Here is a 26,403-nt window from a genome sequence, read left to right as displayed (position 1 = left end):
AAAGTGTTGCTCAGTGCCTTTCAGGGCCAGGCTTATAAATGTTTGCACTGCACCAGCTGATAGTGCTGCTGTCTCTGTGCCTCTAATGAACTACCTGGTGATGCCAATGGGGGTTTAAAGGACTGGGTCTGTGACAGTTATTGAATCTCCCTGGCCAACATGATGTTCAGTGCAGGTTCCAAACTAATCAGAATCAAACCAAAAAATACAGAACCCTTTCCTGGCGCAGTAGCAGGGTTTTGTGAGCAAACACAGTTTGGGAAGGGAGCTTCTCAGTCCTTGGGTCTAGAGCCTGGTCTCTGCAGATCATCACGTCCTGTCGTTCCATTCCTATTTGCTGAGAAAGAGGTAAATGAGAAGAGAGGGAGGAAAAACTGGGAGAACAAGCATGTCCTGGCAGATGAGAGGAGCAGAATCCTTCAGTTTGAATGCTCTGGGTGAGAGTTCTGTGGCTTTTGGTACAAAATGGCATTTTTGTGTGTCTTCTGTCTGGTAGTAAGAATGGGAAGACGCTGCAGTAATTCTTTCCTTTTTTTGGTCTGCCGAAGCTTAATCTCTTCAGTTTGGTTCTGTCGGTTTGCTAATCCATTTATTACACAGTCTAAAGTTTTAACTCTGTGGGAAAAATGACCAAAAGAAGAAGGAAGTTATCTAGACCCAGAACGAATTAAAGTGGGAATGAAAAACTTTTGAACTACAGACATTTAAGCTTTAATGAAGATTCTGAAAGATGTCATTCAGGCTATTACAGAAAAGGAGACCTTGAGCAGGACCAGCATCTTGGAAACAGAAACCTTTTAACAGCACATGCTATTCGGGAAGACTCAGCACTGCCAGGTTTCAAAGGCCCCGTAAAAACTCTTTTGAGTAATAGGCAGGCTGTGGATAGTGCCCCACTTACAGAGTCTTAATCCTTTGTGTTATCCCAGATCATTGCTGTAGAAATGATTGCAACAGTCAACAACAGGGAGGCTTACAGCCCCCAAACAGCAGGCAGCAGGTGAGCTCTTATGAGTAAGATCTTATTTTCATGCAAATGTCCTTGGTAAGTGAGAATAAGGAACTGGAGAAAAAAATACCTTGAATAGGAGATACAAATGGAATTGTTTTTGAATTGAGCATTTTCAGTGTATGCCTTTATGCCTCAGATAAGACATTTATTGCAAGGCAATGAAATAAAGTGTATCGCTATTGATAGTAATGCCCTGTCATAATAAATCCAACCTCTTAGATATCCATCAAGAAGTATTCTCCTGAGTCCTCACTGAATGAGCTGTGGTTAGTAGATGGCGGGGACACGGACCATGTGGTATCATCACCATCTTACTTCAACAAGCATCCTACTTTGTGGGATTTCATTAACTAAGTCATTAGCATTAATGTAGCCAGTGTTAACCTGCTATGCTTGGTAAGTCTTCAGGGATAATGAGTTCCCGCTACCTGTGTGAATTATGGTGGGAGACAATAGTGTGTTGTTAGCTCCTTGAGGCATTCCCAGCCTGCCACTGAGGAGACCTGGGTGTGGTGTTCCCTGTATGTATGGTATGAAATCTGGCCCCACTGAGCCAGTGGCAGAAGTCCCATTGCCTTTGAGACATCAAAATTTCCTTATAGCATGTAAACTCCTTTGTATCTTATTTCATGGTATTTACATACTGCCCTGCAAGACTTTGAGTCTTGCAGCCTGTGTGAGAGTTTTCAGCAGCGTCAAAATACAAAATGGTATTTACATGTAAACATTTCAATTCATTTTGTGTTCTGAGCACAGGGAAATGCTGTGATATCTTTAAATTTTCCACACCGTGGTGCTTGTTCTACTAAAAATGACAGCGTATTTCTGAAGCATTTTGATCTGTGAGTATGTGTATGCATATATATATATATATATATTTGTCTTTTGGTGTGTTTGTGGTTTTATCTTTTAATGACATCAATAGGGAGATATATATAAGTGTTCTAAAGATAAGGGTATAAATTAGGTTGGATTTTGAAGTGTTCACTTAGAGTATTTGCCAGAAATGTTGTTCTTTTGCAGTAATGGACATTGTGATGCTTTTCCTCTTACAACAGGAAAAAAATAGAGCAAATTTTGTAGTAAGTAAATACATTCCTCCTCACCCTTAAGTGTATCACTGTCAGCTGATACGATGGGTTTCTCAGCAGAACTGAGGCAGATGACTGGGCTTCAAACCCTGAAGGGAGGCAGACAGCACAGCTATTTTGGGTTTAGATTTCAAATGGTTTTGAGGGCCTGCTGTCAGACAGGAAGAAGTCCGAGGCTTTGATGGTTGTTAAATTACAGACTGCATGTCTTGACAACCCAGCAAAGCCCGGCCTGGGTAGGAATTCATTACACCCAGGATGCAGAGCACAGGGACGGTGCAGTGTGGGATGGCCGTAGCTCCCCGCCAACAAGCACCGTGCCGGGCTTTTCCTGGGGCCCAGTACCATGGCCTTCTGGTGGCTCTGCAGCTGGGTTCTGATGGCCTGTCAGCTGGGGGGCAGTGGCAGTGGCAGGGGACCACAGGCTGTGATTCATTGAGTGCACCGTTAGGGATCTGTAGCTCGCCACTCTCGGCCAAGAGCAGCACATTAACTACATGACATACATTATGATAGTGCCAGCAAAGTGGTCACTGCCTAACTGGGATATATTGCAGCCTGTGGAGTGGCTGAGGGCTGCAGCACAGAACATATGGAGATTATTTCCTGAATTTATGCAGCACATGTTTTCCTATAAATTAAATTCAGAGAAAATGTGTATCATAACAGGGTGATGCTCACAACAGCCTTCCTTGTTATGAATTACAATGACCTCTCTCAGCTTGCTGGGTGCCTATGAAATGGCTTCGTGCAGTTGGAAACAATAGCGTGTACATGGTGTTGAGGTCTGAAAGCCTGACCAAAAGGCTATCTAACTACAAGCAGGATTTTTTTTCCTGTTTTTTCTCCTCCCCACCTTGCTTCTATTATTCTTATTCTTCTCTCTGGAAACTGCCCAGTTTCCCCCTGAATTGCCGAGTTGCTGAAGACGGTGGGAAGATGCCCTGGTGTCTGCTCCGTAATTAGTTGGGTGCTGCCCTTGCTGAGGGGCTGCTGGGTGGCAAAGGCTGCTCTGGACGTGGTGGCAGCCCCGCTTCATGGGTGAGGGCAGTGTGGGTTGCCAAAACAGCAGGATGGGGGTCCTGTGCCAGAGTAATGAGCAGAGCAGGACATGTCCCTTCTGTGTCCTTGGACTGAGGATCTCAAGTCTTTTCTAGGCAAATATTTGATGTTCTGTTACCCGAGGCTTGCACAAAATCATCTTTGCCTTTTCCTTGGGTGTGCAGAAGCAGCTGACAGAAAAATGTAGTAGAGACAGTCATTGTAACTACCTTCCTAAAGCATGAAAGAGGAAGTTATGTTCCTTACAATGCTGTGTGTGAAATCTTTAGTAGAGAAAATACAGGAAGCTGCCACGTAGAAGCAAACTAGAAACTCACGATTGAGATATAAATATATACACGTGTGTGTGGATAGATATACATATATATGTAAAGCAATGGGTACCAGACAGCAAAACAATCTGGGGTCTGATTTGGGGCAAATCATTGTGGAGTCAGTACAGACTGAAGGAATGTTTTGAGCTGTGCTTAAGGGACTTGCTTTTTCATTTGTGGCTGATTACGGGCTAATAGGATTTCAAAGATTTTTGTGAGGGAACAGTTCACATCTCATTGCATTTAATTCTTTTTTTTTTTTTTTTTTTAATGTTTCATTTATCATACTGATACCTACCCTTAGAATACATTTTGTTACTCTCGTCTTTAGCTTCTTGAACTGAATTTTTCCCCTTGGTCCCTTGCTGCTGTCTATTAGGCAGTTTTCAAATCATTTGGGACTTTTGGAAAGATCCTATCAGCCTTTTGTTTGCTAGAAGAGAATGGATCAGTGGAATAAAAAAATAATGTTGTGCATCTTTTTAGGTTTAGTCCTCTCTTCTTTGTCTTTCACTAATACATGTATGATGTGGCTTGAAAATTAATAATTTGAAAGCAAGTCATGGGAACAACCAATACAGCTGAATTTTGTTGGTACAGACTAATTCTGTGACTGACCTTCTCTGTTTAGTGGCAGTAGTGACCCTAGTTCTTTTTCTTTAGCAGCTCACATGTTGGGAACACACACTTAGCCTGTAAATATGGATACAGGAGGAAAATGAATACAGCAGTGTTCAAAGCCAAAAGCTTAGAAATAATGTTCTGCTGTGACTTTTCCAAACTGACATCTTGATGTTGGGATTATAAATGAAACCATTGTTCCAGCAAAGGCCAAGACTAATAGAAAGCCTTTATTACTGGTCCATTGGCTAATTCTGCTTGTCTAACCCCTTTGGATGGACACAGTGTCAGAAAACATACTCACAGAGGTTGCTTTGTGTGAGATTTGGCCTGCTGAGTGACTACATGGGGGCACAAAGATATCTCAATGACAAGCGTTCTTTGACTAAAATTTGTAAAGTCATTTTTTTTCCCTAGGCCTTGGAGAGGAGTGAACTGATTTTTAATCTACAAGCTCCTATGAGTGATATTTGCTTTGTGTCCTATCACCCTTCTATTCAGCTGTTCTCCCCTTCCAAGCAGGTAAACCTCTGCTTAGAAGAAATTGTTTCTTCTGCTGAGCCTCGGTGCAGTTGACAGCTGTCATATACAAGCACTGTACTTGAATACGTGTCTTTAGAGCTAGACAGTATTAAAGAACTTTAATCTTTTCTCTTTGCACATGCAGGGAATGCCTAGGAGCCAGAGACCCCTATTGTGGCTGGGATAACAAACAGAAGCGATGCACCACCATTGAGGACAGCTCCAACATGAGCCTGTGGACTCAAAATATTACTGAGTGCCCAGTAAGTGGAAGGAGCAGAAATATTTTATATATACTGGTGTGTGAGTGTGTGCATATGTGTGAAAGTGAGTGTGTGGCATCCTGATGAGGGCTGGCTGTTAGGAGAGCATGGGGAACCCAGTGGCAGACATTTATACCTGGTCACAGCCTCTTGTTTAGAACACAGAGACCTCCAAATGTATTCTCTCCAGAGGAGGGATCCCAAAGCAATCATTCTGTCCTCCTCATGCCCGCCCATGCCTCGAGTGGAGAAGATTGGATTATGCTGTTGGGTTACTGCTGAGAACCATGTAAGCCCCAGATGAAACCTGAGCTCCTCCACTGTCTGCACCATTTCCTTGGCTTCCCTGCAGGTTGGAGAAATCAGAATAGCTGACTGCAGCATCCTTGGACAGCATTCAGTTAAATTTGCTCTTGGATCCCTGAGCTGGCCCCAGGAGACAACACCGGTGAAGAAGTGTTGCGTTGGCAGTAAGAGGCATCTGGGGAGCAGCAGAGAAATAGGGCATGCATGGGCGGTTTGCAGAAGGAGACAAAAGATACAGTACATACTAGAGAACAGAAGTGAAGGGGACAGTGTAACCGAGAGACAGAATGCGAGAGTGTTGGGTCCCAATTTCACTTCAGCAGACTAAAGACCAAATCCATATGATATTACAAGGAGATGGTCTTCCTTCCTTGCCCTGGTCTCCATCAGATGCAGCAGTTAAAAAAAGAAGCGTCTCTGGTTGAATCAGTTTGAACTGCCTCTCCAGCTCCCTTCCAACCTACCCACCCACCCTCCTCTGATGACAATATCCAGTTCCTGGCTGTGATCCCCAGAAGCCGACTAGCCAAATTTAGTTCCTGCTGTTTGAAGCATACCTGCAAGTTGGCTGCGGAGGAAAACCAGTCTTGTTAAATAAATTGTGGGGGGAGAAATGCTCATTAATGTCCATTGTTATTATCTAATGTCTATTAGCATGTTAATACTGCTAAATCTGGTAGATAGCATGAGAGGGAAGGATGGGTTATATCTTCAATATGCTACTTCTGTCTGGAGACGCTGGGATGTTTATTCCCCTTATCTTCCTTACTTCTCAGATATTTTCCCAGGAAATATTAGTCATTACTTCAATCCATCCTCAGCTTGGCAGGCTTAAGTTTTTCACTGCTGGATTCAGAGGCTTGTGTGCTTATAACCCTCCTGTGTTGAACTGGGATGCAGTGCTTCTTGATTGCCCATGCTGCTATCTCGTCTTGCTTAATGCCTGTGTCTGTTGATAGGTGTGTGAGGTGTTAATCCTCTAGTTTGAATGTCTGCTGTGGTGTGCACTAGGGAACAGGCTGCTCCAGGTCATTGTTTCAAGGTCATTAAAAACCCGGCACAGAATATTCAGGAGCCTTGGCTGTTCTTGTAGCACTAGTCTTACATTTGTTTTAGCATTTCCATTGTAGATTATTTTCCGTGTAGGTGCTCTCATTCTGGTGCATACATCAGCCTTGTGCTCTTTGATTGACGGGCTGCTAAGCTGTTTAAAATCTACATGCAAGTGCTTTCTTTTTCTTTCTCCACTGCCCCTTGCTGGAATGAATTCACCCCTGGTGTGGAGCGGGTGGCTCAGTTAAGCACCTACAACAATATCCGTGTATCTCCTTGTGTTCAATGCAGGGTAAAGGTCGTAGTCAACAGGGGCAAGAGTCTAGGACAGCAAGTGCAAATGACCACGGGAAAGGTAGGGGAATGCAGTGACCCAATGCCAAATTCCACTCCTGAAAAAGACTGTCTGGGAGTTTGCTTGGATGAGTTACTGTCTTAAGAAGTGACTTCTCTCACCCTACTTTTCTGGGCCAAGCACCAGGCGCTCAGCTGTGCTAGTACAGCTGTATGTGAGATCACAGTCAAGTGTGACATGGCATAGATTAAAAGCACCCCTCCCAAATAAACTTTTCCTAACCCAGATAATTTCAGTGAGTTCTCCAGCCTAGCCCACAAACAGATGTCCTGGCACAGCTGAGAGACTGGCATGCAGCGACTTTTAAAGCCAGAACTGTTGTATTACCGAATTATATCCTACAGGGGCCAGGCATTTGTGTGAGTCAACCACAACACTAACACAACTTGACTGCTGCTCTAGTGCAAACAAGCTTGCTCAGATCTAGTCTGAACATCTTTGTAAAGCACTACATCATACCACAAATGCCCACTCTCAAATTTCAGTATTAAGGGACCTTAGATAGAAGGCTAATCATATAGTGTTAACATTGGGCAATGGTTAATACATGTTATTAGCAGGGAACACCTAGAACTGCCTAAAGGTTTGTTGCTAAGGTTGCAATGTCAAACATTTTAACATTAAGAAATGATAGGACACAAATTGGCCATGCTGCTCTTCGTTCCTGTCTATGTGCATGTGCCATATCAGGGAGTCCTGAATACGTGATTGCACACTGCTGCTTCTTAGCCTTGGAAAATGGGAATGAGGTACTTTCTGGTTTTAGGAAAACTGAAAAAAAGCCACATCATACTTTGTAATATCTTACTGATGCCAACATGAGCCACCAGCAGGAAAGGTAGATTTGCCTAACAAATGCCATTATCCAAACACATGGAGTTACTGTTGATGGAGGCTGGCAAGTCAGGAACTGAGTATTTCCAATAAAGTGTACAGTCCAACCTATCCCAAGCCAATGATGCTCTTCCTCGCAGGTTTTCATCCCAGTCCCACTCTGTGTGTCCAGCAAACCCCTATCTCAGTCATCTGTCATCTGCTCCATGTTACCCCATTTTCTTGCTAATCAGTGCCAGTCTCCCCACTTCTTTTTTGGGTTGTCTAGCAGAGTTGTACCCTGCTCTGAATTCACATGGGCTCAGCCACTCAGAACTGCAGTAGCTGGGATAATTCTGCTCTGGCCCACACTGAGGCAAGCCCAGTGCACAGAGAAGACTTCAGGAGCCAGGATCAAAATCTATGAGGCTCTGAAAAGTGGGAATTTTCCTCCTCACCTCCCAGGGATTCTATACTCTAGGCAGATTAGAATGGCTTTTCATGCAAATTGCAAAAAGGTGTTACAAGGGCATGAAGTTCAGTCCCTTGCTCTGAAAACTAGCTTTTTTCAAGGAAAAGGTTGCTACTTATAAAAGTTCTTTCCCCCTAGATTTGGTTTTAGAAATGGCTGAAATAGTTTGACTGAAGCTTTGTAGAAGTTTCGGCTTCTATCAAACAGCCAACATGTAAACTTCCAGCTGAAATAATCAGAGCTTGGCAAAGTTACAAGCAGTTGACATCTGAATCCTAAGAGGAAGAATAGATGAGTCGAAAGAACAAGGAATGCTGCTAGTCTTACCTGTAATATCAGAATAAACATTGAAAATATCCCGGTAGCGAGTGGTAGGAATGGTCAGTCTGAATTTTTAGTTCCTGCACTGGAACCTTTAGGTGCTACAGGGAAGAACTGAAAAGGTGATGCCTTTGGTGGAAGTATGGCTGTTTATAAAATATGAAAACTCTGGAACTGCTAATATTATCAGGTGAGAGAAGGACATTTGATCACGTGTGTTTTTGAAGACATCCTCTCTGTCTGATGGGCACTGTGTTGGCTACAAAGGATTTGCCTTGTAAAGGTATTCCTGAAAAAGATCAGTTCATATGGGGTTTTATCCCACTTCCCAAGTTTGCTCTTTTGAAGGTATATTTATGAATTTAAAGATGGAATAATAATCCATATGTAATTTCTTAAGTATAAAAACTTCTTACACTCAAAACGTGACGTGTTTATAAATCTCAGCATTTTGGTTATGGATGCTTATTTGTTTAATTTTTGGGTTACTTCCCAGTATCACTTATGAGCCAATAATTATTTGTCAGCTCTTTTTTTTTTTTTTTTTTTTTTTTTTTTTTTTTTAATTGAAGCCATGGGCCATATCATACCATTTATTTCTGAACAGAACTCCCTGCTGGAATCAGCAAGGCTTTCTGGCTCAAAAATGAATAGAAATGATCCAGTACTTGGATTATGACTTTTGTAAAGCAGGAGGAAATCCAGTATTAAATATCTCAAAGTAGTTCTTCTGATATTTTTTCCCCCCGACTTTTAGCAACCCAACGGTATTGATTTTTAAACAATGTTTAAAACAACAACAAAACCCAGTGTTCTCTTCTCTGGGCATCTTGCCTTGTAACCTGCAGCCCAGAGCAAATCTTTACGACGACATGATAATCTATTGCAAACAAAGGTTTACAACAGATGCCTGAAACCCCCCAACTGCAGCCTGATGAGCACAGTAGCAGATCTAAATTACTTCCATGCTACTGCTGTGTATTTTTGATGCTGCTGTAGATGGGTGAGATGGGAAGATGACAGCCCACCAGAGGTGCATTGTGAGTTTAAAGTGTTGGAGGGTAAGCACAGAGCAGCGTGTTTCAGAGGATGAGTGTTTGAAAGTGTATCTCCCGTGGCTGTGGTTGGCTCCCTGTGTAGCTCCCAAGCAGGCTCGCAGACTCTCCATGCCTCGCTTTCCTTGTCTGTAAAGCAGGAGAAATTCTTTCCCCCTGGGGTGACCCAGGGGACTGATCCTGCTGACTTCAGAGCTCAGTGAAGCATGGCACAGATTTGGGGCTGGGGCTCTTCAACGGAGCCGGAGCCTCTTCCTTTCTTCACCCTTCCCGGTGTAAAACACCGAGGCCAAGTCCAGTGTTGCCTTTGCCAGCAGTTTTACCGAAGCTGCTGAGCATCCCACCACCCCATGGGTGATGCCAATGGGGATAAGCAATTTGTTTGCAGCCACCATTTGTGACATCCCACCTGCGAGGCCCTGAGGCCCTGCACTTTGGGACATGAGGATGGAGGGAGCCACCAGCGGAGAGTGCATCATGGGGCTGCGCCGGAGCAAGGAAACAGGTGTACCAAGGCAGGGCCAGTGTGGATGTCTTTCTGCTTTGTGTTTCTGAAGTCAGGAGCAGAGAGGAAGCCAGAGCAGGGGTGCTCAGGGCAGCTTTCCAGACGTGGTCCTAGCGTTGCTGGTTTTTACAGTAGTGGTGGAGTCGGGCAGAAGAAGGCAGCGGTGGTCTGGGTGCAATCCCGGGAGGAGCTGCCAGTGTTCATCTTCTCAAGTCAGCCTTGGTGGCGATGGTCCCAGCAGCTGCTCCCCCAGCCCTTGGCACAGGCTCACCCAGCAGCACTGGTTAAAACAAGGCACAGGGGAGCAAGCTCTGACACCCTGTCTCCTGGAAGGTCTTCACCAGTCCTAGGCTGAAATAGTGTCTCATGCTTTTGGTCAGCCACGACTATCGTATTTTTACTTCTTCATTACAATGCACAGGAGGCTCAAGCCCCAGCCTGTTCGGGGCTGTACAGGCATGAAGCAAAGGGCAGAGGAAACAGGCGGCAGCGTGGTCTGGTCTGTAAATTGCCTCGAGAGGAATTCTTGCTCTTTAGCCCACTATGTGATCCTCAGCATTAATTCTAGTCACCACCATCCCCTTCACTTTCTACTCTTCACCCCCCTTCGCCATTTAGGCTATGGCTCTGCTTAGAAGGGGAGCCAGTTCTTACTGCGTGTTTGGGCAGGGCCAAACTCAGCAAGGCTCGGGTCTCAGCTGGTCACTATGGTTATACGAACGCTAGCTTGGAAAATATTCTGCAGGAGCAGTCCCAAGCACTGCAGAGGGAGGGGTATAATGGAGTGGGGGCAATCAGCACTGGCTGTTGTGTTGCTTGAAAGGCTGAAGCTGTGCAACGTGGGACGAGGGAGTGCAGTGGTTGTGTGGCGTGGCAGATGGGTGCTTGCTGGTGTGGTGCTGGCTGGGTTGGCTCGGGCACCTGTGCATACACGTTAAGTATGCGGGGTGGAATTTGGAGGGTAAATATTGATGCTGCATTGTCTGAAAACAACCCTCTGTTTTGAATCCTGCTTGCAAGTACAGGCAGCTCCCATCTAAACTGCATCCTAATCCTGCTGGCAGCTTTGTTTGGCATTTCTATTGTGGGGCTGTCTCCAGAAATGTAAACTTGTTATTAATGACCTTTTTTTCTTTTAAAATTAGGTGAAAAACCTGACAACAAATGGAAGATTGGGACCTTGGTCCCCATGGCAACTGTGTGAGCATTCGGATGGGGACAGCACAGGCTCCTGTATGTGTAGGTCACGTTCATGTGACAGCCCTCGTCCTCGCTGCGGAGGTCGCAGCTGTGAAGGGGCCAGGATTGAGGTTGCAAATTGCTCAAGGTACCTCAGCATCTTTGTGCTTTTTAGAAAGGGAACAAGAGTTGTGCCCATCCACAGCTTAACTCCTTGTGTTTCTGTGACCATGTTGTATCCCAGCCAAACTGAAGTATGTGTGAGGTCCAGCTTGAAATCAGTGAAAAATCAAGCAGCCCAAAGGCTCTGATAGAAGGGCCTTCAGCCAGGGCTCTTGGACAACCAGCACCCCAAATCAGTGTACACATTAACCTTCCCTACACTGTGCCTTTGTTTCCCCCAACTGTACAGTGAGTAGTGACCCATCAGGAGGAGGTAAGGCAGAGGTAGGTGTTAGCCAAGTGAACAGCAATAAGCCAAAAAAAAAATCCAATATGCTCGTCATTTTTTAGAGTTTGGATTCCAAAGTTGCATGGCCAAAAGCAAGCAGAGCTCCTTCAGAGCAAAGCTTGTGAAGACACGGTCTAGCCAACCTCTGAGCAAGGCTTGTTTGCCTTGTTCTGCAAGTCTGTGAACCGTCTGCAGCATGCTGGCTAGGTTCAAGCACACATCATCATCTGGCAGCAAGTAGCATAGAGCTTAAGAGGCCTGCCTGCTGGGGACAGCACTTAAATAATGCATGTAGCTCAGCTTGTGTCAAAGTGCTGCCTTTTCAGGGAAGCCTGAAGCTCATGCCTGAGCAGTATGGAAGCTAAATGTCTTCTGGTCAGGTGCCCAAACATAGCCACAGTGTTTGCGTCCATGTTACTCCACCACCCTCAGACTACATCATGTCATGGAGATGGAATAGCGTAAGCACTACTTAACCAGGGTGGGGCCAGCCAATATGTTCGTAAATACTGGGAATACAGTTTTTATCTACTTTATCTTCTCCATAAACATTCGTTCCATTAAGGACAGCTGTCTCTTGACTCCTCCCTGGAGATCAGTGCTGGTCTTGGCACCAAAACTTCAGCAATACTCATGTTTTAACTGGCATCTCTGCTTCCAGTTGTGGGTTGTGTTGCCCAAAAGGCATGCTGTCACCCCTGCCCCTGGGCTGCCACCATGGGCTGAGCAGAGCCTTCCCCAGGCAGGCTTTTAATGGCAGCGGCAAATGGAAAGCATGCCAGTGGGATGAGTTTCTCAGCACTGCTTTGATGGCAAAAGAGGCAGGAACAGCTTCTAAGAAGGGGATGAAAAAAAGATTATTCAATCTTAAGACATAAGAAAGCAGCATGGTTTGAAAAATAGGGACATCTGGTCATCCCACATAGGCCTCAGCCCTCAAATTTCCTTTAATTGACATCATATGGCACTAAGATTTCTTTTTGCAAAGAGGGAGCAGGATGCTTAAAGATGAGTTCTATTAGAAAGCTTGCAATCTGAAAATGGAAGGTGTCTATTTCTGTAAAAATCCTGAAACACGAATAGATGCTGAGAATTGTTGGGTTTGGGGGGAATTTTTAGTAGAAATTACTTTCCCCTTTTTTTGCTGCAATAACAGCAACCTCCTGTTTGATTGTTTTCTTTTGGTTTTGTGATTTTACATATACTTCTTCCTTCGGGTTAAGGAGTGGGGAGGTAGTAGGTGGCTTAAAACATGGCAGAATAAGATGGAATAGTAGGATTTTTATATAAGTGAGTTTCTTGGTCTTTGACCTTGTTTGGGGTGGGAGAGAGGAAAAGAAGGAGGGCGAGGGATGAGAGAAAAAGAGAAGGCAGGGAGAAACGACTAACAGGGTTCTGAAATAAAGCTGCCAAGAACAGGCAAGAGTTGATAACAAATACAAAAAGTGTGAAGGGCAATGTGGGTTTTACCTTTCATGCTTTGCCCTGATTGGTGCTGTGCCAGAAAATACTTCTTGCCAGCAACGTTATTAGTTCAGTAAATGCTTTGAAAATTAACATCTGTTTTCAAGCTTAGCTCTCAAGAACCAGAGAGCACCTGAGTTGTTTTTTGACTAGACGTTTTAGAAAGCTTTTTCTTTGTTAGAAAAAAAAAAAAAACGAAACAAATGAGATTTTTTTGGCTTAAGGTAGTGAAGTGTCAAGATTAGGCAGTTCTGTAAGATAGAGCATTGCCACTGGCTCCATATGAAATGAAACCTGCATCACAGAAGAGATGAGATACAGTTCCTCCTCTCCTGCTCCAAGGTTCAGTAGTACTGCCAAATCAGAGGAAGGTGAGCTTTAATAAGTGCAAGATTTTAAAGATGAAAATGCTAGCTTCTGTGTAAGCACACGGTTGAGTCCCTGCATGGCAGCAGCGTCACAGGAGCCGGCTGCCTGCACGTGCTCAGCCTGTCGCAGGAGCAAGGCACAGAACATTTGCTGACACCTCTGTCGCTGAGGTGTGAACTAAGGGGGCTTTACATCACATTTGCTTCAGGCTAAGCTACCACTGCTCAGCAGAGATGTGATCACTCATTAAACCATGAGACTCGATCCTGCTTCTGAGCTCTCAATTGCCTCTGATTTCGACGGATTTAAGGTCACACTACAGTGGCATTTGCAGGCGGCCATGAAAGCTAGAAGCAATTATTCTTACTTTTAATGAAATTTGAGCTTTACACTTAATACAATTCAATGCTGAAAGCTTTAGGAAAACATCAAATATTACGAGGGTTGTGATAAACCCGTGGGAGCTGGCAGTAGTATTGCTGTTAGAGATTTAAAGCATCAGTACCTACTGAATTAGCTGAGGGCAGAGTTTTTTACATCCTTTGGCACAACAGGCATTCGTGAGCCTCAAAACCTGCACTCTGTGCATAGGAGTCCAGGAGATATTTTGGGATCAACCATGGCTCAGAAAAAAGGGGTTATGAGACCGGGGGAGATGATGGGGGAATAGTCAGTGAGAGTTACAGCAACCACACTATTGCCCAGCAAATTCTAAGAGTCATTTTCAAAATCATCAGCATTGGCTTCATTCCCTTCCTTTCCAATTCTTAAAGACTTTAATGGGAGGAAAGTGAGGCCAATGCTAAGCACTTTTTGAAGCTCCCTTTTCTAAATCTCCACCAATAGAAAGTTTGTTTGAAACAAATAATCTCTTCTCCAATGTGTTCCATGATTCCCCTGTCAGTACCTTATGTGTTTTGTTATTAAGCATGGCACGATGTGGGCAGACCATTAGGTCACCCCCATCCTCTGTTGTCTCTCTCACCTTCTTTGTTAGAAATGGCGCTTGGACACCCTGGTCTTCCTGGGCCCCGTGCAGCACCTCCTGTGGGATAGGCTTTCAGGTCCGCCAGCGTTCCTGCAGCAACCCTGCTCCACGGTATGGGGGCAGGGTCTGCGTCGGACAAAGCAGGGAAGAAAGGTAAGAGATGCCTACAATGCCACGTGTTCACCTCTGTGGTTATAATGTTGGCAGTTGGAAATGGTGGTTCTTATGTGAATGCAGATTAAGGCTGTTTGGCTGAATGAGCAAGGTGGAAGGAATTCCAGAGCCTGGGAGGGATGAGGTTGCTCACACGCGTGGCCACTCTCTTTCCATGAGCCTGTGAACATCAGAGACTTCGGAGCTGCCTTCACTCTCAGGCAGGACCTTTCAGGCCTTCACAAGTATTCCTGCTCCCCAAACAGAGGGCTGGCTTCCTCAAGGAAAGGAGAAGCTGTGCCTGCTGTTAGCAGTGTGGAGTTTGTAGATACAGTTACATTGTTCTGATCCATCTCTGAGGACACAGTTGTGTATGTGCAGCTTTCATTGCTAATTGCATCATTCTCTACTAATTGTGCTGATGCACCAAAAGAAGTTCAAGACAAAATATAGCTTAACTCACAGATTCAAGGTTGAGTTTTTGCAGGGCATGGCATCAGAAAAACATATTTTTTTTCCCCTCTAAACTGAGAAAATGTCATGCAAAATAACTAAAAGACAATACTTTTTGAACCTACAGAGCTATCTGCACTATTATGCTTCTTCAAGCCCGGCCCCTCATCAAACATATGCTTCAAGGCATCCCCATTTGGTTTCCAGATTTGACATTTCATTAAAGGCCACCTTTGCTTGGAAGTAGGCGGTTGCTTGTCCCTTGAGTGGTCACTTAAGACAGATCTCTCTGCTTTTCTCAGAATACAAAGGGCAATTCATTTAACTTTTTTGATTCGAGACGTTTTAATGTTTGGTTTGATTTGTGGCCATTCACAATGGTCCTTTTTGGGTTTTAAAGACTGCATCCGAGTCAATTGCAGTCCTATGTGATTCAGTTTGAGAACAATATTGATTAAAAAGCTGAACAAAATTAAAGTTACCTTGAACATGACATAGCATTAATTTAGGGCCTGCTTTTAGATGCGTATAGCATCTAGTTCAGCTCCAGTTGCAAACACTGGCTTCTTAGGGTCCAAGCAGCAACATGTGAAAAGAAGATTGTCAATGTGAAGCTGCTGTTAGTGACAGATCACTGTTGAGTCATCGTCCCACTGAAAATGTTTACTATCCACTCCCTCTCTTTCTGTCTCATGGGCTTCAGCTTATGAGCTCTTTTGTGAATTCAGTACCTAAAAGTTTTGAGATTAGAGCACTTTCAAAAACACAGTCTTGACCATTTACTCCAACTGTCTCAGCCAGGTTATTCACTCTCTGTTCTGTACAAAGGGTACAGTTCTCTGCTGGGAGCAGTAATATTGCTAATCTAACTGCTGTGTCAGCCTTCTGCTGACCTGTGCATGCATGAATTGCACCCACATGCACCGTGCAGTCTTCTGTCCATCACCATTTTGTCCCTCAGATGTGCTGACATGGATGTTTTTTGAGCAATGCACTTTCTTCTTTCAGATTCTGTAATGAGAACAGTCCATGTCCGTTACCGATTTTTTGGTCTTCATGGGGTCCTTGGAATAAATGTAGCGTGAATTGTGGTGGAGGGATTCATTCAAGGCAGAGGTCCTGTGAAAATGGAAATACATGTCCAGGCTGTGCTGTGGTATGTATTGTTTATTGGCATTGCATAAGGGGCAGCGATTCACATCTAGCATCTAGGAACTTGGTATTTAACTCCTCTCTCCATCTTGGTTTTATTTGTCAAGCTAGAAGAAAATGCTATCCTCAGCTTTTGCTGGAGAGGATGCTGAAAGGAACTGGGAAGCAGAGAGATGGCTGATTCCCTAAGGCAGGGTTCGGGTGGGAGTGTGTGTGTGTACAGGCAGGGACAGACCGCTGTACGGAGGACTTCCTTAGGCCACTGTAGGCTTGGATATCAGGTCCTTTCTGTGAAAGCACTATGGTTTGGTGTTGTTTTTTTTTCTGTCCCACTCCCAAGGATGATCCTATTGAGTCAAAGAGGTCCTACACGCGTCAGAAATGAGTCTCACTGTCATACTTGAGTAAACAACAGGTCAAACACCTAGTTAACCCATCAGTGAGGCAACGGCTACCCATTTTCCCTCTTTATTTTCCCTTTCCTCTTCTGGCAGCTGTTTCATGCAGCTGTTTTAATTAGTTTTGTGGAGAGTTTTCTTTCATTGTAAGCAGATTTGATCTGGAACCTCCCATCTGTTCACAAGCTGTTTGGCATTTGCTCTAGAATCATGAAGTCCTGAAGCATTCACATTTCTTTGCCCCTGCTAGAGAACACAGTCTTGGTCGCTGGAATTCCTCCCACTGGTGGTGAGAACTGTAAAGACCCCAAATCACCCCATCCCTACTCAGCCAGAATTTTGTCTGTACTCAATGGATGCTCTACACTGAAGATGGCAAATGGTTTATAGCCCTCACTAGAGAGTTCAAAAAGCCAACCAACCAAAAGTAGCTGTAAAAAGAGATAATCTAAACCCATCTTAAAAATAAAACAATAAACTTTTTGAGGAATAAACCTTACTGACATTTTGTCCTCATGGGGCTCCTCTAGGCTGACCTGAGAGCAGCATCTCAGGGTCACAGCAGAAAACTTTTATGCTGTTATTGTTATCTATTGCCTGAATTATTATTCTGTCTATAATGTACCAAGCTTTCAAATCCCAATAGGACTTTGAGTCAGCGAAGAAACACAAACCTGAGTGAGACATGAAAATAACAAACATAGTTCACCCTTGAGATCCACCTGATGCTACGCACCACCACTGCCTCCAGAGTCACCACATTTTGTGTTGTATCCGGCACTGACTTGTGTCTGTGAGGTCAGATAAGGTGGATGGAGATTGTTTTAGACCCATAGGGTACCCCCTTGTTTTCTGGAGTGTAAATAAATCTCTTTCAGTTAGGCTGCTGCTGCTTAATAAGTAAGGAGAGAGCGGTTTTCCTTCTTGGCAGGAATATAAGACCTGCAACCCAGAGAGCTGCCCAGAGGTGCGCAGGAACACACCCTGGACCCCTTGGATGCCTGTCAACATCACCCAGAACGGTGCCCGCCAGGAGCAGCGCTTCCGCTACACGTGTCGTGCCCAGCTGTCTGATCCCCATGAGCTGCAGTTTGGGAGGAAGAAAACCGAGAGTCGATTCTGCCCCAACGATGGCTCAGCAGTGTGTGATACTGACTGTACGTCTTGCCAGCTCTGGGGGAGCTATAGGCTGAGTCTAGATTTGGTGGTGGAAGGGAAATCCTCTCAGAATAACAAGAGCCTGATTGTGTCCGCATAAGTCTCGGCATATACAACTAGTGTCACTGCAGAATGGAGGGATGGAGAGAGCCCTGTGACTTAGAGATCAATACGGTTGTGAGCTCTCTGCTTATGGCAGTGTATAGATCTGGTCTCGCTACTGTCAGGCTGTCTCAAAGAGAACAGGCAAGGAATAAGGGTGTAGAGAAGAAAAGAACCATTTTACAGGACAGGACGTGCTACATGAGCTCCTCTCTCTGGGAGTCCCCTTGTGCACTGCCTCTGGGGTTATTCCCTTCAGTACTGCCGTGATGCCAGGCATGTACTGAGGACGCAGCCTTGACTGCCACAATTGGCTGCCCAGTAAGATCATTTATCAAGGTTATCAGTAGACTCGGTTTGTGTGTGTACAGATTTCTTTTTGCATCTAGCTTAGCTGTAACCCTGTGGAACAGAACTCTCGCTAGGGGCTTTCAGTAGAAACTCTTCCCCAGGGCACATAAACCCTGATTTTATTCATGGGCTGAAGCCCTTTTAAAAATCCCAACAACGCATTAATTTGTGATCTCATGGTGTCTTGTTTGTTTTCCTTGAAGCTCTTGTTGATGACCTCCTCAAGACTGGTAAGACCTCTGCACGAATTATCAATGGGGGCTGGTCCTTTTGGGGGGCCTGGTCTTCCTGTTCCAGGGACTGTGAGTTGGGCTTTAGGATCAGGAAGAGAACATGCACAAACCCTGAACCTAAAAACGGTGGCTTGCCCTGCGTGGGGTCAGCGATGGAGTACCAAGACTGCAATCCACATCCGTGCCCAGGTAACCATGATCATCTTCCTGCATGGAATTCGGAGGTGTTTTTCCCCATCTTAATGGTAGAGCCACAAAACAAAACAAAACAAACAACAAAAAACCCCACAAACAAAACAAAACCAACCCCAAAAAAATCATTGGTATTACCAAGTTGCTTTTTTTTTTTTTTTATTAATTTGGGGATTTTTCTGTAATTTTTTTGAAAGGTACTGTAATGATCCATCTATGTGTTCTTTAGTGCTATGACTTAAGTTTCACCTCCGCTCAGAGGGTAACACAGCCACGTCCTCTAGAGGAAATAATATCGTGGGTTGTCTAGCAACTGTTTGCTTCAAGGTTTGATGCTCCATCCAGTGGAGGGCATCACGGTGCTTCTGCTCCTTGATGAGGAGACAGACTTTATAAATGTGGCTTAAGACTGTATAGAGATGCTTGATGTGGCGGTTCTTCTTGTGAACACTTGTTTCTTCCCCCTCTCCTGCTTACGTATTGTTCTTGCGATGGGCATCTACTCTTGACATCAGTTACCATTTCCTGCACAGCCAGCAGGGAGTATTCTTGCCTGGTTTCCTGGTTTTCGAGTTTGTCCTCATGTTTATGTTGCACTCCTGGTCCAGAATAGTAATAATAGACCATTGACTACTGTATTCTCTCTTACTTACCCATCTCTTTGCTCTGTAATAACTATCTGAACTAAATTTAAATGATCTTACACAAATAACCTTGCCTCTTGCAGTTCTAGCAATTATCTACCTCTGGCAATATAGTTTGTGGCCTACACTTGAAAATGCTATGTTATAATGGTAGTATTATGATTCTAAAATTCAATACAAAGATAAAATTCCAATGCAGATATGATCAGAATGTGCAGCAAAAGTGTAGCAGGAGTGTCAAATATTGCACTCTATGGCCTATAAAAAGAAAATAACTCGAACACTATAAAGACAGCTATTAGTACTATTTTGGAAGCTCTCAGTGGCTTTTCACTAATGTCTGTGCCCTTTTTCTGTGCTGTTTTCTCCCTTTGGACACTATGATGTTTTACAATCTGTTCTGAGTGCATGATTACTATTTCTCTGTGTCTCCCTCCTCCCCTGCCTCACTCAATGTGTATACACAAATCCTGGGTTTATCTTGCACTAAATCATCAGGTTATTATCTTCTGAATTAATGGCATGTGGACCTGCAATCAGGCAGTCTAGAAGCCTGACAAGGGGTTGGGGGGCTGGGGAATCAGGGACCTTAATTCCCTCTCTAGTTTTATTATTAACCTGTTATGGGGCTGAGCTCAGATCATAGAATCATAGAATGGTTTGGGTTGGAAGGGACCTTTAAAGGTTGTCTCACCCACCCCCCCACAAAACAAGCAGGGGTAATAAATAAAGCCTCTGAGTTTCCTGTTTCCTGAAGGTTGGAACTTAAGGACTCGGGGCCCCCACAGAAAGAAGCCACACAAGCTCTGCTTAGGTTGTACAGCACTTTTCCCCCCCGAGTAAATCTGCTGTTGCTGCAGGTGAAGCATCAGGAGGCAATATAATAATAAAAACAATGCTCTTTTATAAAAAGTGTGGAATAGAATAAAAAATAGAGTAGAATAGAACAGAAGAGATCAGATTTCAATGACTACCCTGAAAAATAGTTTCTACTTTGGCACTTTATGCTGCAGAGTCTTTTTGTACATAGACTTCATTCTGCATCCATGGAGTGCAGCACATTCATACCCTCTCTTGATATGACCCTCTCTTGATATGAAGTTCTTGTTGTCAGGCCCAAATGTCCTGGGGTGCAAGAAACTGCTAGCTAGTCTGGGCAGGGTGGATCTGGAAGGTGAGATACTGGGGGTCTCCAGTTTTATCACAGTGAGAGGAGTAACCAAAGGCATCTACCTCTCTTCTTGCTTTTCAATGTCCTTCAGTGAAAGGCTCGTGGTCTTGCTGGACTCCTTGGTCTCACTGCTCAGCAACCTGTGGAGGAGGACACTATCAGCGCACGCGGACTTGCACCAATCCAGCTCCGTCTAGCGGAGAGGATATCTGCATCGGTCTGCACACTGAGGAAGCCCTTTGCAACACCCACCCATGTGAAGGTAGCCACTTCTCATCCCTGCTCCAGTTGGCTTGAGTGGTGGTGGGAGCAAGGCACATCTGCAAAATGTGTAAAAAATAAATCAGAAACACCACCAGTTAGAAGCTTTTCTGTCCATTCAGTAAATGTCTGTTGAACCAGGGAAGAAGGGGATGTCCCAGTGTTCAACTGCAGTGCATCACCTTTCTCTTTACCTGTTCACTAGGCCATGCTCTGGCATTGTGGTCCTGGACAGGCAAAATCTTGTTAATGGCTGATCCAGTTAAAGTAATTGAAAAAGCAGGAGCTCTGTGTTTCAATGTGGAAGCTTACAAGATAAAAACCAGGAGTCACAAAGCATCAATCTGTACAGCTGTTGAAGGGACAATCCGTCCTTTTTCTTGCACAGACAGGCAGATGAGCATGTGCTACAACGCACAGGACAGGGTTTACATCTGTGCTGGTTTTGAACACCTCTGTGTATTTCTGATCTAGTGCAGGCTGACTCCTTCCCTTAGGAACCTCAGCAAAACTAACTGCTGTAACTTGTGCTGGCTGCTTGAGCTATCCCTGGGAGACCATCTCAAAACTTGGAGGTCCTGGTGCAGCACTGCCCCATCCAGCTCCTTGCATGTCTTTAACCAGAGAGCAGATACAGGAGCTTTTAAGACAGCTCTGTTCTGCACAGTGCTCCACCAAGGGTTGGTTCAGTCCCTGCTAAGAAAACTACAACCTGACAAGTAGGGTGTGAAATTTGCACTGTTATTTGTATTAGGAAAATTAAATCCACTAAAGGACCCTGGGTTAGATGTTTGAGAGAGGCCCAGGCCAGAATTCAGACATTCTTCAGTATGGGAGAATTTTGGTATCTACAAGGGATCCTTTTCCTTCTTGGTGAAGTTGTCTGTGTGTTTTCCTGATCTTGGATTTCAGGTGGCTGGTCAGAGTGGTCGGAGTGGAGCTTGTGTAATGAAGAAGGTATCCAGTACCGCAGTCGTTACTGTGAGATACACAACCCAGACCCTTCTCAGTGCATTGGAAACAGCACACAGTACCAAGATTGCCTGTATAATGAAATTCCCGGTATGTACAGTGTCATTGGGGAGGGAGAGGGTGGGCCGGGCCGATCAGGAGAGCAGCTTGTGCCCAGACTGTCAAGCCAGGCTGAGATTTTCTCTACTATAGATTGTATTTGGGTGCTTCTAGAAAAACAAGCAAACAAACAAACATTTGTGCCCCTTGTGGCAGGCACAGCCTAATGGCATTCCTTTAAGGTAGTTTAGAATTTCTTTAAAATACAATTACTCAGAACTGTAGTAAATAATTAGTATTGCTTCACCTGAAATGAAGCTTTTACCTTGGATAGTTCATCTCTGGCTGGGTTATAAAGATTATCTATGTTCTGAGTATGGATACAGGTAAGAGAAGACCCTTGAGTTCAGATATCAAAAGAAGCATCCCAAAAGAGCAAAGAAATAAGGTGAAGCAGATGAAGACAATTTGCATGTGAAGTGGGGAGATTAATCTAGGGCCTAACAGAGTGACACTGTTGATGGGCAGATGATCATCAACATCTTCCACCCTGTGTTTTGTGGAAACTGAATCTCTCAGGCAAATATCTGATATAGGTCTAGACTGAATAACCCCTTTCCACGTTTTCCTTTCTGGATTACAGTGCTCTGACTTAAAACTCCGAGATCTCTAGGCAATGGTGTTCTTATTTTTCATGGTTTTCTCAGCTATCTTTTTGCCCCTAAACTGAAGAAGCTACAGAGCGATCAGGTAACAGTACTGGAACAGGTCTTCAGAGAGGTTTTGTTGCATGTGTTTCACACTCTGAGTTTATCATTCAATTTAGAGAGACTCTCGGCTTGCTGCAAGACATGTGAGCACCTTCTTGTGTCTGGAGCACAGGGGGGTTAATTACTTGAAGAAGTGATGGCAAAATGACAACTTTCTCCAATCATCTTCTCTTTGTTTAGTGATCCTGCCAGCCTCCAGCATTGATGAGAGCACGAACTGTGGAGGTAGGGTACCACTAACTATATATCTTATTTTTATCTTAACCTGGCTTCTTTTCTCCCTGTGCAGTATCAACCAAACCATTAATCTATACAGCTCATATCCCACTGATAGCCTTAATTCCACTGGAGTCTTGCTGTCTGAGTCAGACTGGAGGAATGTATCACATGTCCACTTGTCAGTTCCAAGATTTTTATTTATTTGGGGGTCTGGGTTAGCCATTGAGGGTCATTAATTACCCGGGAGCACCCTGCTTGTCTCTGTCTACTCACAGGGTAAATGGTTCAGGAGAAATGAAGGGATATTCTTCATCCCACCATTGTAAGCCTCCAGCTGTTTGAAGGCAGGTGTTTTTTGAATAACCTATAAAGATTTCACTAAACAGGGACTCTTAGATAGATTCTTTGCTGATATAGGATGAGATTAGTTTATACTTGTCCTCCAAGCACTTGCTTTCATTCAGGTCCTCACCTCTCACAGAAGTTGTGCCTCCTTCCTGCATGTAACTTGAAATGATCCAGTCATTAGTGTAACTTTTCCACTGCCTCAGGAGCCACTATGATAAAAATGCAGAGAAAGAAAATGGCACGTTCTTTTGACATTTTAAAATGCTAGTTTCACACTAACAACCATGTCAATTCCTGCTAGCATCACATCCCTACTTTCCTGAAATCTAGATGATTCACAGGCTGCCAAAATCTCTTCTCTCTGTGGAGATCATGGCAAAAAAAAGGTTGCCACCTGTGGCATGGAAATGGGGCCTCCCGGTTTGTGAGTGTGGAGCAATCAATGGAATTAAAATTTCAGCACCTGCAATGTGACACTTGGCTTTCTGTATCGCTCCTCCCTCAGAGGGTGCAACGTGTCTGCCGCAGTTCCTGGACTCCTTGCTACATGTTGTACTCTACTGTTACGCACTGAATCCACATTTCCTTCTTTTACTGCCACCATTGTATTTGCTGTTGCAATCTACATTTTACCATAGCTAATATTATTTATTTATTACCTAATGTCTGTAATATTTGGCAAAGGAGCCAATAAATAGAAATTCTGTTGATACATCTCAGAAAATCTATATTTTCAGAGAGATGAACCAGAAAGCTTTCCCTCTGGGCACACAAATTCTAGGGTTTAAAAAAAAAAAAAAAAAAAAAAAAAAAAAGAGAGAGAGAGAAAAAAATGTTTTTTCTTCCCTAAGATATGGCTAAAAGTAATCTGAAAAATCAGATGGGTCTTTCAAAGGTGGGAGTGAAATATAAGAGTGCTTTATGTTTTAGAAAGGATTTCCAACTGTGGCGAGTTGCAAATGTAGCAGTGAAATGAAACATTCACTGCAATGTAAGCAAAGCTGGGCAGGAGGAGAATGTGGCAGTGTGTCATGTAGCTTTACTGAGCACAGTTGCATATTCTGTGTTTTAGCTCTCATGAGTGATGTAAAGCAGAGGTTTTTAGAAAGGAAATGTCTTTTTGGAAAACTCTTGTAACATTTAGTAGGAAATTATTATCTTTCTGCTGGCTTGTTGGACCATCATCTAAACCACAATAGAAAGTGGTAATCTTGCAATAGAATTTTATAGTGTGGTTTAAAAAATAAATGTAGCTCATCAGTCTAATAAATTCTGTATGTTCCTTACTGTAATTATGATTGAAGTGCATTACTTTGCCGTAGAACTCTATTGGTTTTGTTCTTTTTAAACTCAGGGGGATATTTTTAAACTAAAGATTAGAGAAGAGCCATAGACTAATGGGCAGAATTCTCTATTTGAAAAGCATATCAGTTAAAATGTAAGATGGCACCAAAAAAATGCACACCGTGATCAGACTAAGAATGAACCTCATTTTAAGCGACTGTCTGAGTAGTCCCTTCCATTTCTGTGCACACGGTCAAGTCAACACAGCAGTCTGTCCAAATGAATTGGCTCTTTAAGTATTATGGGAATTTTGCTGCTGCAGTTGCCACCGAGCCGATGTGGCTGACCCCTGGCACAGCTGCCCTGGGGGCCAGCAGTCAGGGTCCCCCCTCCAGGCGCTAGGGCCCCTGTCATTCCTGTTTGAAAGACGACAGTGCAAAGGCAGAGGAAGGGCAATAGCATTTGGAGTCGTCATTGCTGATTCCTTTCCCGTAGATTCTCCCCTGCACATAGCAAAAGACAACAAGGCGATAAAGTTTTGCCACCCAAGATTGCCTCCGGTTGCTTCATTAACTTGGTGGCTGTAAAGGTCGCTACTGTTTGTTCTGTTGTCAGCGGAGATCTGTTGGTGGTTGGTTTTACCGTGGGGTTTGAGACTCTTTGAGGTGAGGGAGGAATGAGGAGTACTGTTTGATTTTGTCTTACCCCCCACCAGCTGGAGCTGGGAGTTAGGTACCTCCCAGCACGTGGGATACTACAACCCCTCCCAGAGGTCAGCGCTGTGCTTGGAGGGTGCTGCTGCAATCCCATGTGGGGAGATCTCTGTAGGAGGTTTTTCTAGTACAAGAGCTCCTCTGTTTGAAATATTTGCACTGTAGCTACCCCGCTGGCACCTGCCTGCAGCTGGCTTCCTATCTTTGCAGTTTGTGGAGAAAACAAACAGGTGTTTTTCAAGCGGTTCCCCCCTTTCCTTTGTCCACTTTATCTTTTCCATTCCCCTGAGGACCCCTATTTCACTGTTACCGGTACAAATACACCTCGGTGGCAGTGCAGACGTGGCTGTGAATAAGCAAAAATGCTGAGCATACTTGGATTACACAGGAGAGGAATGTGTATGCCCCCCACCCTATGCACAGTCCCATAGGTGTCTTGGGCGGCTGACAAAAAGGGCTTTCCTTCCCCTTCAGAGAAACACTGAGCATTTTTATCCCCTTATTTCCATGACATGCGCTTGCTTTGGAATCCATTAATGTGCATTGTTTGTACGGCTCGTTTCTTTAGCTGTCAGCTTAACATAATGTTTAGTTTCAGTATCAATAGAGGGGAGAGAGAAGAGACAGGGAGGGAGCTTTGAGAAAACAATGCATGAACCTGTTAAACTGCACAAGGCAGAGCTGGAGTGGGGAGACTGATTTGCAGGGAGATTATGTCAGTTTATGTTAGAACGTAAGACTGGCTTCAACAGCGTATTAATGTTGAGCCCATGATGTTGTAGCTCTGATTTGCACCTGTGGTCTTGTCAGGGGAGGGAAAAGGCTGTTCTTTAAAAATAGCATCTCTTGTCATTTCTCTTGCAGGTTTTAGTCTCATCCATCTGATTGCCACTGGGGTCTCCTGTTTCTTTGGCTCTAGCCTCTTAACGTTTGTGATTTACGTGTACTGCCAGCGCTGTCAGAGGCAGTCCCAGGAGTCGACTGTTATCCACCCAACCACTCCCAACCATCTCCATTACAAGGGCAACACAACTCCCAAGAACGAGAAGTACACCCCTATGGAGTTCAAGGTAGGGTACTTGATAAGAAATACCACAAACAGCTTGATACTACCTGAACAAATTCTGTATTTATATCATGGTTGGAATTGTGTCGGTTTGCATTTCTGTGCCCAGCTGTCGGCATTACATGTGGGGTTGAAGGGGCATTTAGCTGTACTGTCACAAAGGGGTAAAAAGTCCCATTACCGCAATGGGATTTTGTTCTGTTTCACAGTTCTGATGAATGCCAGTCTGGCACGTATATACCAAGATACTCCAGCCCATTCTGACTATTGTATGTATACAAATAGACCTCTAAGAAATCAGTAAGAGCTCAATTCAGTGCATTGTTCGTGCATGGTATGAGGAAACGGAGGGGAGGAAGAATAAAAATGGCAACTTTATTAGACAAATAGCTGGAAAAGTGTGTATTTGTAGGATGAGATTCTGGAAATGCTTTGGGAACTGCCAGACTGGAGAGAATGAGAAAGCAGGGAGGGTTCTGCCCCCTCTATCAGTACTGGACAGAACTTA

General features: G+C 44.2%; 1 protein-coding gene across 5 annotated transcripts in view; it reads left to right on the top strand.

The window, feature by feature from the left end:
• The window catches only part of SEMA5B (semaphorin 5B), a 281,838-nt gene that overhangs the window by 232,595 nt on the left and 22,840 nt on the right, over positions 1 to 26,403 (top strand). For 4 of the 5 annotated variants that reach the window (XM_056349625.1, XM_056349623.1, XM_056349624.1 and 1 more), the window contains 10 exons: positions 4,768 to 4,885; positions 10,911 to 11,092; positions 14,226 to 14,369; positions 15,831 to 15,978; positions 17,304 to 17,529; positions 18,187 to 18,405; positions 20,315 to 20,485; positions 21,397 to 21,546; positions 22,446 to 22,490; positions 25,694 to 25,899. In XM_056349625.1, the coding sequence (XP_056205600.1) occupies positions 4,768 to 4,885; positions 10,911 to 11,092; positions 14,226 to 14,369; positions 15,831 to 15,978; positions 17,304 to 17,529; positions 18,187 to 18,405; positions 20,315 to 20,485; positions 21,397 to 21,546; positions 22,446 to 22,490; positions 25,694 to 25,899 (1,609 nt within the window). Of the gene's footprint in view, positions 1 to 4,767; positions 4,886 to 10,910; positions 11,093 to 14,225; positions 14,370 to 15,830; positions 15,979 to 17,303; positions 17,530 to 18,186; positions 18,406 to 18,923; positions 20,486 to 21,396; positions 21,547 to 22,445; positions 22,491 to 25,693; positions 25,900 to 26,403 lie in introns of those variants that run through there. The other variant, XM_056349629.1, reaches the window with a different exon arrangement.

Source organism: Falco biarmicus, chromosome 8 (assembly GCF_023638135.1).
Source record: "Falco biarmicus isolate bFalBia1 chromosome 8, bFalBia1.pri, whole genome shotgun sequence".
Classification (NCBI taxonomy): Eukaryota; Metazoa; Chordata; class Aves; order Falconiformes; family Falconidae; genus Falco; species Falco biarmicus.
This window is presented reverse-complemented; position numbering and strand designations above follow the sequence as displayed.